Source organism: Lathamus discolor, chromosome 9, assembly GCF_037157495.1.
Source record: "Lathamus discolor isolate bLatDis1 chromosome 9, bLatDis1.hap1, whole genome shotgun sequence".
In the NCBI taxonomy this organism is placed as follows: Eukaryota; Metazoa; Chordata; class Aves; order Psittaciformes; family Psittacidae; genus Lathamus; species Lathamus discolor.
The window spans coordinates 8,259,759-8,272,462 of NC_088892.1; the positions used below are offsets into that span (position 1 = coordinate 8,259,759).

At 61.6% G+C, this 12,704-nt stretch overlaps 1 protein-coding gene across 3 annotated transcripts; it reads left to right on the forward strand.

Moving 5' to 3' along the window:
- Nucleotides 1-123: 123 nt before the first annotated feature.
- Nucleotides 124-6,739, forward strand: KLF8 (KLF transcription factor 8). 3 transcript variants are annotated; one of them, XM_065689193.1, is made up of 5 exons: nucleotides 124-192; nucleotides 2,976-3,531; nucleotides 4,295-4,421; nucleotides 4,529-4,662; nucleotides 5,754-6,739. In XM_065689193.1, the coding sequence occupies exons 1-5, from the start codon at nucleotides 166-168 to the stop codon at nucleotides 5,933-5,935; spliced, it is 1,026 nt and encodes a 341-aa protein (XP_065545265.1). In that variant the 5' UTR covers nucleotides 124-165; the 3' UTR covers nucleotides 5,936-6,739. The 3 variants fall into 3 exon arrangements, with proteins under 3 accessions (XP_065545265.1, XP_065545266.1, XP_065545267.1); XM_065689194.1 differs by having other exon boundaries at nucleotides 4,319-4,421; XM_065689195.1 differs by lacking the exon at nucleotides 124-192 and adding an exon at nucleotides 2,043-2,122.
- Nucleotides 6,740-12,704: the final 5,965 nt, after the last annotated feature.

Here is a 12,704-nt window from a genome sequence, read left to right on the forward strand (position 1 = left end):
TGATGTCACCCTATTTTTGGGGTGGGGGTGGGGTGACCCCACCCATTTTTGGGGTGGGGGAGGGGAGCTCCGCCCTGCGTGACCCCGCCCCTTCCTGGTCCCCGCCCGTTTAGTGGGGGGGCCCCACCCGGCACCGCCCCGGCGCGGGGCAGCGGCGGCTGCGGGATGCACCCGGAGGAGGCGCGGAGGACGGTGAGAGCCCGGGGGGGGGGGCACACACGGCGGGGGGGGGGGGGGGCCGGTCCCATGGTGCGTGGGTTCTTAAAAGGGCAATGCCCGCGGGCGGGGGAGGGGGTTGGCAGCGTAATGCCTGGGGCGGGGGAGGGGAGGAAGGGGTGGGAACCGCCCCCCCCACCCCTGTACCGGGCCTATGTGTGGTCCCCGTGTCCCCCCCCCCCCCCCCCCGCAATGGTCGCTTCCGGGGTGGGCCCCACCACGCTCTTGGGAGGTCACAAGGGGGGAGGGCATGGGGGGGGGGGGGGGGAGGCGACGTCGCGGCGCGCCCCGCCCTTCCCTCCCCCCCCCCACTCCGCTTCCCACGCCCTTTGCTCTTAAAGGGCCAGCCACCCCCATCCCTAAATCCCAGCCCCTATTCCCGGCTCAGTCACGCACAGGGAGGAAATCCCTCCGGGAGAGCGGGGTATCGATGGGGTGTGGCGACCCCCCCCCAACTTACCACACACACCCGTGGGTGGGGATAATGTACCCCCGGGGGGGGGCATAAGGACCATGCAGGAGGGTTTCTCACGCCTTGACACCCCCCCCCCCCCCATATCCTCAAGGTCACCCCATGGTTTGGGGGTACCCCCATAAGGGGTTATAGGGTGGGAACGAGAGCGTCGTTATTTATACCCCGGGGGGGGTGTGGTGTAAAATAAAGGGAGTGTAGTGGCCTCTCAGCCCCCCCTAACCCCCCGCCTGGGTGGGGTTTGGGTGCGTCCGGGCTGAGCACGGAGGAATTCATGTCACTGATGGAAGCCCCATAGAGGGTGTGTGGGGTGAGGTTGGATTAGAGGGGGCTTCGAGGCTACTGCCCCCCCCTCCGCCCCCCCCCACTGACACATCGCACTCTGTCCTCCAGCCCCACGGGGCTTTGGGGTGCCAGGATCCCCCCAAAGTGGGGTTTGGGAGGGTTGGGGGGCGGGGTAAATTACCCTTTTGTGGGTTCCCCCTCCCCTAAATGGGCCTGGTTGAGCTGGGGGTCCTAGGGGGTGTCCCGGGGGGGTATCTGGGGGGGGGGTGTGTGTTTGGGGGGCCCTGGCTGAGAGTGGGGGTGTTTTGGGGGCTTCCTCTTTGTAAGGGGGATGTTTTGGGGGGTCCTGGTGATATGTGAGTGTTGGGGGGGGTGCGTTTTGGGGGTCCCTGGCTTTGTGTGGGGACATTGGGGGTGCTCTTGGCTGGAGCGGGGCTGTTTGGGGGGTGTGTCCTTTACTCAGTGCATTTGGGGGGGGTCCCATTTGAGTAGTGGGTAGCGGGGGGGTCCCTCGTGATACGGATGTGTGGGGTGTGTTTGGAGGGTCCCTGTTTGCGTGCGGGGGTCTTGGGGGCCCATCTCTAACAGTGGGGGTGTTTCTGGGGGTGTCCCTATTTGTATGTGGGGCATTTTGGGGCTCCTGGTGATTTATGAGTGTGTGTGTGGGGCGTTTCGGGGACTCTCAGCTTTATGGGGAGGTATTGGGGGATCTCTGCTGAAAGCAGGGCTGTTGGGGGGGGTGTCCTTTACTCCGTGTGTTTTGGGGGGGTCCATTTGAATACGCGGGTATTGGGGGTGCCCGTGCCTTTGTGTGTGCGCACTGGGGGGGTCTCTTTGCTGAGAGCGGGGCTGTTGGGGGGGGGGGGTGTCCTTTACTCAGTGCGTTTTGGGGGGTCCCCGTTTGCATACCTGGGTATTGGGGTTGCCCCTGAACCCGAGGTGGGGGGGGGGGGGTGTTCCCTGTCCCGGTGCGGGTCCGGTGCCCCTTGTCCCGGTGGGGGCTCCCCCCGCGCCGGGCGGGTGTCCGTGTGTGCAGGGCGTGTGCGCTGGGTGTGCCCGGGGAGGGGCCGGGCGGGCCGCGCGGTGCAGCCGACACTGAGCGCGGGGGGCTCCGCGGGCCCGGTCGGGGCTCGCTCGGTGCGGGCGCAGGTACGGGCAGGGGGGGAGCTGGGGGGGGGGCAGCGGTGGAGGGGGGGGAAGGAGAAGATGAGGCGCTGCGGGGGGGGTCTGACCCGCGGGGCACCCCATGGACGGGCGGCACCGCGCGGGGGGGGGGGGGGTGTGCGTGTGTCCTAAACGGGTTGGGGTGCGCGGTGCCCTCGGGGCGTCCAGCGGGGCGTCCCCCCCTCCCCGTTCCCCCCCACGGTGGCAGGGCCCCTTTAAGGAGCTCCACCCCGGGCCGAGCCAGGGTGGGGCCGCGGGGCCCTTCACACCTCTCGGACCGGGAGCATGGTTCTGCCCCGGGGGGAGAAGGGGGGGGATGAACACCGGGCCCCCCCCCCCCCCCACCCCGGGGCCGTGAGTGCCCCCCCCCCCATCATACACCGGGTGAAGGGGGGGGGGTAACGGCTGTCGCGGCCCCTTTAAGGCGCGGGGGAGGGAGGGGAGCGTGGTGGGGCCGCCACCGCCCCGCGGGGGGCACGCCCCCTCCCTCCCTGTCCCGCCCCGCCCGGCCCTGAGGGGAGGGGCGGGGGCGCGCGCGCGCGCGCGGGGAGGGAGGGAGGGGCGGGGCCGGGCGGCGGCACCACAAAGGCGCGCGAGGGGCGGGGCTTCCCTTTTCCCGCCTTCGGCTCGCGGCGCGGCCGTCGTGAGGGGAGCGGGAGCCGCCATGGCTGACCCCGGCCGCCGCTGCTGACCCTGCCGGTGCTGGCCCCGCCGCCGCCGCCGCCATGCCCGGCTGCGGCCCCGCTGCGGCCCCGCTCAGCCGGGTGGGGTCCCTCCGGGGTGTCCGCCCTGGCCTCGGCCGTGGCCTGGCCTCACGCAGCGTGCGGTTCTCCTGCAGGGCCGAGGGAGGACGACGCCTGCCATGAGCTCGTCGGCGCTGCTGGCCGAGGGCCCCCTCGACCCTCCGGTGCTGCTGGCGGACATCAAGACGGAGCCCCCCGAGGAGCTGCTGGCCAGTGACTGCGGCCAGCCCCAGGCGGAGCCCGTGGATCTCTCTCTCAACAAGTCCAAGGTGGCGGCAGCAGCAACCTCCGCGCCGCCGCCGCCGCCGCCTCCTGTCTCGGTGCAGTCCTCCCCGTTGCTGGTGGCCCCTCCGCTCCCTGCTCCCGCCACCGTCTCCATCTCCCCCTCCGGCCTCAGCTCCACCTCGGCCATCCCGGCGGTCCTGTCGCCCGGCTCCATCCTGGCCTCCACGCAGGGCAGCGGTGGGCAGCAGATCCTCCACGTCATCCACACCATCCCCTCCGTCAACCTGCCCAGCAAGATGGGCAACCTGCAGACCATCCCCGTGGTGGTGCAGTCCCTCCCTGTCGTCTACACCACCATGCCCACTGATGGGGTCACCGCCATCACTGTGCCCCTCATAGGGGGGGATGGCAAGAACGCTGGGTCTGGTAAGCACGTGTGTGGGGAAGCCTGAAACTTTCGGGAATCCCAGACTGGTTGGTGTTGGAAGGGATCTTAAAGCTCGTTCCGAAGCCCCGCCACGGGCAGGGACCCCTTCCACTGGAGCAGCTTGCTGCAAGCCCCTGTGTCCAACCTGCCCTTGAGCACTGCCAGGGATGGGGCAGCCACAGCTTCTCTGGGGTGAAGTGGACGTGTCTCACTTCATGGAGCAGCACCGCTGAAGGGGGGGTCTGATTTTTTCTCACCCCACATTTGTCATCTCCACCCAGAGCCACCCCAGGGCCCTCAGCCCCAGCCTGTTCCCAAGGGGACGCAGGGAGGGCAGGGGACACTTGGGGCATGGCACTGCCTGCCACCCGTCCCGCTGCTGGCAGCCTGCCTGCCCTTCCCACTGCCTGCCTGCTGCCAGCGGCTCTGGTTTCAGTTCAGCTGCTTCCCCAGGCACCCTCTATTCCCTTCCCCAGCACATTCCCAGCTTCCCACCTTATCCGGAGTTGGGGGGGAAACCTGGATCTCGCCTCCCAAGGGCAGGAGCAAGCAGCCAAAAGAGGTGCCACCCAAGTCAGTATCTCTGTGCTGTATGGCATCGGTGGCTTCTCCATCTCCCCAACTTGGTTTTTGTGGGGGCAGCAGTATTTGGGGTGCTGTGGGAGCAGAGGGGGGTTATTCTGGTGCAGGGGTGGGGTATGTTTTGGGATGTCTCTGTTGTTTGCTCACAGCCTCACCCCCTCCCTCCTTGTTTCTCAATAGCTTTTCTTTCCCGTCCCCCACCAGTGAAAATTGACCCGGGCTCCATGTACCCCATGGACATGAACAGCGACAGCGAGGACAGCGCCTCCGAGAGCGGCCCGGCCCCTTTCCAGGACCTCCAGAGAGAGTGAGTCCCTTTGTCTATGTGCCTTCCCACCTGTCCCCTGCTCCCTGGGCATCCCATGGGGTCTGTGGATGCCGGGGCCGTGCTTCCATCTCTGCCTCCTCCCGCAGGCCGGTGGCGCGGGCACAGCGAGCAGAGTCCCCCGACCTGAAGAAGCGGCGCATCCACCAGTGCGACTTTGAGGGCTGCAATAAGGTCTACACCAAAAGCTCCCATCTCAAAGCTCACCGGCGGATACACACAGGTAGGGGACAGTGCCACACACCCCCCTGGCAGGCAGGGTCAGGATCAGTGCCCCTGCCTCCCTGTGGGCTGGGAGTACCTGGGGGTGGGCTGGGAGGGTGATGATGGTCCCTGTGACGGGGAGGTCTTTAGGGGTGTTGGCTCCCTCTGCCAGAGCTGGGGATGGCCCTTTAGAGGGACATTTAGCCTTTAGAGCTTTTAGAGGGTTGTGGATGCTCTTTGGGGGTGCTGTCAAGTGCTTTGGGGGTGGTTTGTCGGGGCTCATGAGGCTTTAGGGGAGCTGTCAGCCTGTGTCAGGGGTTGGGGGTTCCTTTGGTGATGTTGGCACCCTCTGCCAGTGGCTGGGGGGGTCCTTTGCGGATGCTGGCACATTTTGACAGGGACTCGTGAGGCCCTCTGGGGTCTCGAGGACCCCTTTTGAGTACTGGCACCCTCTGTGGTGTAGTAGCTGTGGGGGCCCTTTGAGGGTACTGGCACCTCCTGCCAGGGCAGTTTTGGAAGCCCTTTGAGGTCACTTTGGGAGCACTGCAGGCCTTGGGGGCACGTGTGCTCTGTACAGAACCTTTGGGAGTGCTGCGACCCAAGGCCATGTCTCGGGGACCCTCTTGCCCCCACCCTCTGTCTGGTTATGGGTCTCTCCCTTGGGTGACCCTGCTGGGACTCCCTCCTCCGTCTCTTCCCTCCCCAGCACCCTGGGTCCCTTTGCCTGGGGGGTGTTCCCAGTGCCCCCAACATGTGCTCAACCCCCCCAGGGACCCCAAGCTCTGCTCTGGGGTGCTGCTGTGTTCAGTCCCGGTGAGGACAGTGGGGTGCTGCCAGTAGAGTTGCATGGGGGTGCCACCATCAGCCCCATGGTGTCACAAGGTGATGCTGCAGGGGTGTGTGTGGGGTGTGCACCCCAAAGCACTGCCTCTGCTCTCGCTGGCGGCACAGGCGCGGTGTGGTTACACCTAAAGCAGCACTTGCACAGCCGGTGGCGCCAGTGAACCGTGCTGGGCCAGCAGCAGGGCTGGCGCAGGGATGATGAGGGGTTCGCCTGGCTCCAGGGGGCATTCCTGCCTTGCTGAGCCCCTCTCTGCTCCCCCGGCGCAGGCGAGAAGCCCTACAAATGTACCTGGGAAGGATGCACCTGGAAGTTCGCCCGCTCCGACGAGCTGACCCGGCACTTCCGCAAGCACACGGGCATCAAACCCTTTCGCTGCTCGGACTGCGACCGCAGCTTCTCCCGCTCTGACCACCTCGCCCTGCACCGCCGGCGGCACATCATGATGTGAGGAGCCCTTGTCCCCGGGGCTGGGGGCACAGTGGTGGAAAATGGGGGTGCATCCCACCCTGCTCCTCTGTGTGCGGTGGAAAGACTGTGTGAGCGGAGAGGCCGAAGTCTACCTGGTGGAGAGAGAACTGTGGCTGCTCCAGGAGCCCCGCCGACACAAGATGCACAATGGTGGCTTCCAGACTGATCCTCCTCCTCCTCCTCCTCCTGTGCTCCTGTTTCTTCTTTTTCCTGGGCTTCTCCCCACACACAACAGCCAGAGGCTCCTCCGTGGCTCCTCACCCAGGATTCACCCAGCACTCTAGACCTGCACATCGACTTCTTGCCCACTTCCGCCTCATGTACTTGCTGTCCTTGCCCCTCTTCCAGTCGCTGTGAGCAAAACCTGGAAGCCATGGCAAGGACAGAGGTGAGGGCTCTGTCATTGCCCCTGTGCAGTAGCCTCTTTCCTGAAAGTTGCTGCCTTTTCATTCGCAGCCACTGTGTGTCCCTGTCCCAGCAGGAGAAGGGACCTGGCATGTCACCTCTCCGCATCCCTTGGCATGTGCTGGGCCGGAGGTGCCCAGGGGCACGCAGGAACAGAAAAAGCAAGAAGGGGGAGGAAAATCCACAACAACCCAGTATCACCCCCAAATGAGATTGCCACCACCAAACACAAAGGGAAACTGTGCGGAACATGGAACTGTGATTTTATGGAGTTTTAAAGGGGGTGGGATGGGGGGAGCTGCAGCATTTGGGGTTTTTTTTGAAGACTATGGGACACTTGAACCATTTCTAAGTTAAAAAGGCAGACTGTGGCCACACACTTTGCTTTTTAATTGTAATTATTATTTCTGTGGGCTGCCCCTTTCCTAGTTTCATCCCCCCCCCAAGCTGGGAGGTATCAGGATTTGGGGTTGGAACCTTGGGGCTTTTGGGTGGTGGGAAGAGTGCTGGGGGGCCATGAGCCCCCTCTCCCAACCCAGTGCTGGTGGGGCTGCTTGGGGCAGGGGGAGCTTCCCAGAAGCTCGGTTTGAGCCTGTGCCTTTGGCCTGGGGGGTGCTGAGCTGCTTGGGGGGTGGTGGTGGTGGTGGTGGTGGGTGCAGAGACCTACAGCCCCTGAAGAGGACTGTGATGGATGCTTGGGTAACTTCCTTGCTTTCCACCTTCCAGGAGTGCTCCATGGGGCAGTGTTTGTCCCTGACCTCATGGTGTCCCCAGCCCTTTTGGTGCTCAGCACAGCTGGAGGGTGCATCCAGCTGTGGCTGGTTACAAGTGGTGTCCCCAGGGCTGGTTTTGTAATGCTTTTATCAAGGCTGGATCGGTGGGCTGGGGGCAGTTGAGGTTAAACAAAGTCAAGTGTTAGGTTCTGCACTTGAGTCACAACAACCCAGTGCAGTGCTCCAGACTTATGGAAGAGTGACTGGAAAGCTGCTCATGGAAAAACATCTGGGGGTGCTGATTGACGGACCTGAACATAAGCCTGTGCCCAGGCAGCCAAGAAGCCACCAGCCTCCTGGCCTGTATCGGCGCCGGTGTGGCAGCAGGGCCAGGGCAGTGACTGTCCCCCTGTACTGGGCACTGGTGAGGTTGCACCTCGAATCCTGTGTTCAGTTCTGGGCCCCTCACTACAAGAGAGACATTGAGGTGCTGGAGCGGGGCCAGAGAAGGGCACCGGAGCTGGTGCAGGGCCTGGAGCACAAGTGTGATGGGGAATGGCTGAGGGACCTGGGGGGTTTACAACTACCTGAAAGGAGGATGGAGCCAGGAGGGGGCTGGTCTCTGCTCCCAAGGAACAAGCAATAGGACAGAGGAAATGGCCTCAAGTTGCACCGGGATAGCTTTAGGCTGCATATTGGAAACGTTTCTTCATGGAAAGTTGTCAAGCACTGGAACATCCTAAATGATTCTACGGTCTCTGCATCCCTGTCCCACCACGTGTCCCCTCTCTCAAAGCCATGCTCACCAGAGCTTCTCCTGGGGCTGCACCTTATGTTCTTCCTTCATCTTCAGCCTCAAATCCTCACAGGAAGGCAAGGGAGGCTGGGAAAACCCTTGGGATCCAGGGTCAGCACTGCTAATGGCCCCATAGGACCCCACAGCCAGGGGCTTTACCCTCACCCTGCTCTCCAAGCTCCGGGGCAGGTGTGTGTGTGTGTGTTTCTGTTTTCTATTTGGTTGTTAATCCAAACAAGGGATTTTAAATTCTTGAGCTGTGATATTTATACAAAACTCTTTGAGGTCTTTTCTACACAGGAATAACATGGAAAGTAGCAGAGCTCCTCTGTGTGTGTCTTGCTTTGCTGCAGCCATGGGGCAGGGAGAGGGACCAGGGCATGGTGAGGGCAGGGGAGCTCTCCTGCCTTCTCTGTGCCAGGAGGAGAGGGGCTGAGCTCAGCAAAATGATGGTTTCTTGGGCTGGTTTTCGCAGAAACAGAGGATTTCAGAGCTGTGGAAAAAAACATGGATTTTCCTTCCTGTTGAACATCTCCAGTGGGATATTCACCAGCCATGGCCTGTGTTCGGCTTCAGCAGTGACCTGTGTGATGCAGGGGGCTCCCTTGAGGTGAGACCACAACCCACCTCCGGAGCTGGGGAAGGGGATGACCATCCTGTTTGAGGTGGTGGTAAAGGGGTTGGTGGTCCCACACCACACCCGGACAGGGAGAGGTGCTAAACACCCCCTGAAATCCTGCTGTGGCTCCTCCTGTGATCCACCGGCTTGTTAAAATGGTTGTTTTAGAAGGCAAAAATGGCATTTTAAAAGGCAAAAGTTGCATTTTTTTAACACAAAAATGACTTAAAGTGGCTCACTGAATATTCCCCAAGTGTCAGGGAGGAGATGATGGTTTTCCATGGAGACACATTGCTCCAGAGCTGTGGAAGTGGCTTGAGCAGACTAGCTGCTTTCCTGATGGCTGCTTCAGTTTGCCATTGGAAGAACAAAGTGCAACAGCAACAAGAAGAGGCAAAAAGAAAACCCCCAAAGCAACCCACGGTAATGGTGTTTGTTGGGTGAGGTTTTGGCCTTTGCGGCTCAGTCCTGGGTCTGTTTGTGCCTGTGTCGTAGGGGAGCCCCATGATGAGGCTGGAGCAGAGATCCAGGAATCCTTGCTCGCAGGTGCCGGAGCGCCGGGGCACTGTTTCCACAGGGAAACACCTTCCTGTGAGTGAAAATCTTCTGGCAAAGGTGTCTTGGAAGTGCTGGGCTTTGGCTCTGCAGTGTCCTGTGCTGGTTTTCTCTCCCACGTTAACAAAGGGAACAAGGGATGTTAGGTGTTCCCATGTGGGGATGCTGCTGGTGATGGGCGCTGAGACCTGGCGGAGGAGAACTTGCTGCACTGATGGTGGAACACCTCCGGGTGGCACACAGCACCCATGTGTCTCCGTGTCACCCCTCCCAGCCACGGCTTTGTCTTACCCCAGAGAGGACACCTGAGTTGGCAACTGGCACAGAACCACAGCCTGGTTTGGGTTGGAAGGGACCTCAAAGCTCATCCAGCTCCAACCCCTGCCACGGGCAGGGACACCTTCCACTGGAGCAGCTTGCTCCAAGCCCCTGTGTCCAACCTGGCCTTGAGCACTGCCAGGGATGGGGCAGCCACAGCTTCTGCCCAAGATCACATCACAGTTTCCCCTCTGGCAGTGAATGTTCACCCTCGTTATGGGGGAGATGGGGGTGTCTCTGCCACCCCCCAATTCATGCAGAGGTGTTTCCCCACCCATCATGGCCTGGGGACATCCTGCAGTATCTGGGGTGATGCTCTTGTACCCCTCTAAGCCAGCCCTGCCCTGAACTTGCACCACTGCCAAATGAGCTGTTCTTACTGTTACTCCTGAAGCCAGCAAACATCCCTCCTGCTGGCCCTTGGCCTTGCCATCACTGATGGGTGAGTTGGGAAGCCCCTGGACCACTGCTCCTCATGCTGCACCCCTTCATGTCTCCTGTCCCCCATGGTCTGTCTGTCTCTAATTTCATCCCCTTCATCTTTTCTCTTGCTTCTAGGAGATCTTTGGGGTGCTGGACCTCAGTGTCCACCATTCCTCAGCAGGACACAGCTATACAGGGGGTAGGCAGGGGTGAAGCCCCCAGGTCTTGGGAGTTGCGAGGTCATGTGTGTTGGGGTTACACAGCGTCCTGTGTCACACGTGGCAGAGGGACATCAGTCCTCTTTCCAGCACGGGCATCACCCCGCTGTTGAAGAAGATGCTGAGGCCCTGCTGGAAGGGCGGTGGGATGCGAACCCCTCTCATGGGCTGATACCATCACCCTACACTCCTGAGCCCAGGAGCCCATTTCAGCCTCATCCCTCTCTTTGCTCCAGGGTCACCCGAGGTCCCTCCGCATGGTTTCTTGTCCCTGTCCCAGTCCCCTTGTGCCAGGCAGGGGGTGCCGGGGGCCTCCTGCCTGCTCCCGGCACTGCTCAGACTGGTTTAGCAAGTGGATGGGGCGGCTGCTCTGCCTTTGAAGGGCTCCCAGGAAGCGTTTGATGGCTGGAAACCTCCCGAGGAGCAGAAGGGGAAAGACAGAAATGGGTGGTTTTGGGTTTCGGGGCCGGGGGGGGGAGCAGAGGCAGCTCCGGCGGCTTTGCAGACCTTTGTCTCCTGGAGGTTGTGGTGAAAGGGAAGCGGAGGGGGTGTCCCCCTTCCCTGCCGAGTGAGTATCTCACACCAGGCTCCTGACCAGCACCGAGGCTGAGCCAGGAGCTCCTGGCCCACATCTGGCGTGGCCTGACCCCCGGGAGGCAGATTCAGAGGGGACTTGGGGATGTCCATCATGGGGCAGCGAGAGGTGGGTGCCGCAGCCACTGCTTCGGGGTGGATGGATGAGTCTGGGGGGTCAGCAGGGTGAGGAGGAGCTGCTGCAGGGGGAAAGCAAAGGCTCAGTGACCCCCTGGTAGGGTCTGGGCCCCCATTCCCCTGCCCCATGTACCTGCCACCACCTCCTTGGTGGGACCATGGGCTGGGTGGCTCCTGGGGGTCTCCTGTGGCCCAGTCCAGTGGTGGCTGTGAGGTTTGAGGATGGGTGTGAGCCCCTGGTGCTGTGCTGGTGCTGCCGGGATGGCCTGGGAGGTGGGATGGTTTGGGAGGTGGGATCCAAGATGTGTTTCCCACCCTGACCCAGATCTCCTCAAAGCTCAGAGCTTTTCTTGCCTTTTAGCTCAAGTCTCTGCAGCTCAGCCCAGGGCTTCACCTCCCGCTCCTGCACCCGCTGAGAGGAGGACTGGGGTGTCCTTCCTCACTCCCATGGACCCACACAATGCTGGGAAGGGGGATCAGGGCCTTCACCCCAAACCCAGCATCTTGGTGTCCGCTTCCCCCTACGGAAGGGGACTGTACCCCAGGAGTAACTGGTTGTGTGGCTGGGGTTGCTGCTGTGATCCCTCTAGCTCAAGCAGGACATGCTGCGTTTGGTGTTTTATGGCATGTGGGGGCAGAATGGGACCTTAGGCTGGCGCCGGTTGGGGGCCGTGGTGTGTCTAGTGGTGCTGATAGAGTCAAGGCTGTTTCCCTTCCCGTGGGGCTGGTGGCAGATAGGGATGCTGAGGATGGCTTTGGCCCATCCCTAGGAAGAGAAGCTGCTCCACCTCCGGAAATCATTGCCAGGTTGATCTGCATTGGGTATGAAGTCCCTGTGTGTCCCCTGCCCTTGCTGGGGTGGCAGCAATCCCATGGGAATAGGCTTTCCCCTTCCTCGGCAGGAGCCCAGCTCCCCTCCCTTTGGCTGGGGGCAGGTGGAGCAGCCTTAGCCCTCCACCCTCTTTTGGTGGTTCTGAAGTCCCCTGAAGGTGCTGGGGACGGCCTGGAAGGGGGTGACAGCAGCATCGCCCCTGCGAGGGCACAGCCTCTGCGGGATCCTGCCTGGGAAGCACTGGGATGTGGGAATGGGGGGTCTGAGGGCTGCTGGGGGGGGATGAGCATGGACGGGGGGGAGAAGGCCGGGCTTTTACTTAGCCTGACGCAGTGCAGTTTCTTGTAAAGGAGGACACTGGGGTTGGATGTGTCCAGAGGAGAAATAGCTTCATATTTATTCATCTGTTTTAGTGTGGTGGTGCAGATCCTCAAACTGGGATGATCTCCCAAAGAAAGTGTTTTTGTTCCCTTGTTGCTCTGGCTTTTTTACACTCCTTTTTCCTCCCTTTCATAAAGACAAACCCAGACACAGTCCTCAGTTTCTCCGTAGGGGCCAAGCTGGAAAACACTCATATCTGAACCTTTTAAACTACTTTGTTGTTGGGTTTCGGTTGTTCCCCAACAAGGTTCATCCCTTTTCCCCCTTCACTTTTGATTTATTTCATTTTGATTTAATTAATCTATTTAATTTTGATCTTCCCTTTTTCTCCCCTGGGAATCAGAGGTGTGAGCAAACAGGAACCTCCTTGTCCCTAAACCCCAGTTTTCCTGCAAAATTCAACCATTCATTGGAAAATGGCATTTCCTTGTAAAAAAACCCCAAATCCACTGTTTTTAAGACCTAACCCAACCCCTCGTTTCCACGCGGGGGCTCGATGCAGGTGATGGTTTCATCGAGCTGGGTTGCTCCGGCTCCATCCCAGCCGCGCTGGGGTCCGGCTTCACGGTGGCACCGGTGGCCCTGGCAGCACCGCGTCCCTGGGCCCGCTGCTCGTGCCGGCGCTGCCCGTGCACCGTGGCGCACGGGGACTGAGGGCGAAGCTCCGGCCTCCCCTCGCTCCTCCCGGCTCCTTTTATCCCCGGTGGCTGCGGAGGTGCCGTCGGCGGGATCCTGATTGGCTCCTCCGGCTTCCCCACTGCTTCCAGGTTGGCGTTCC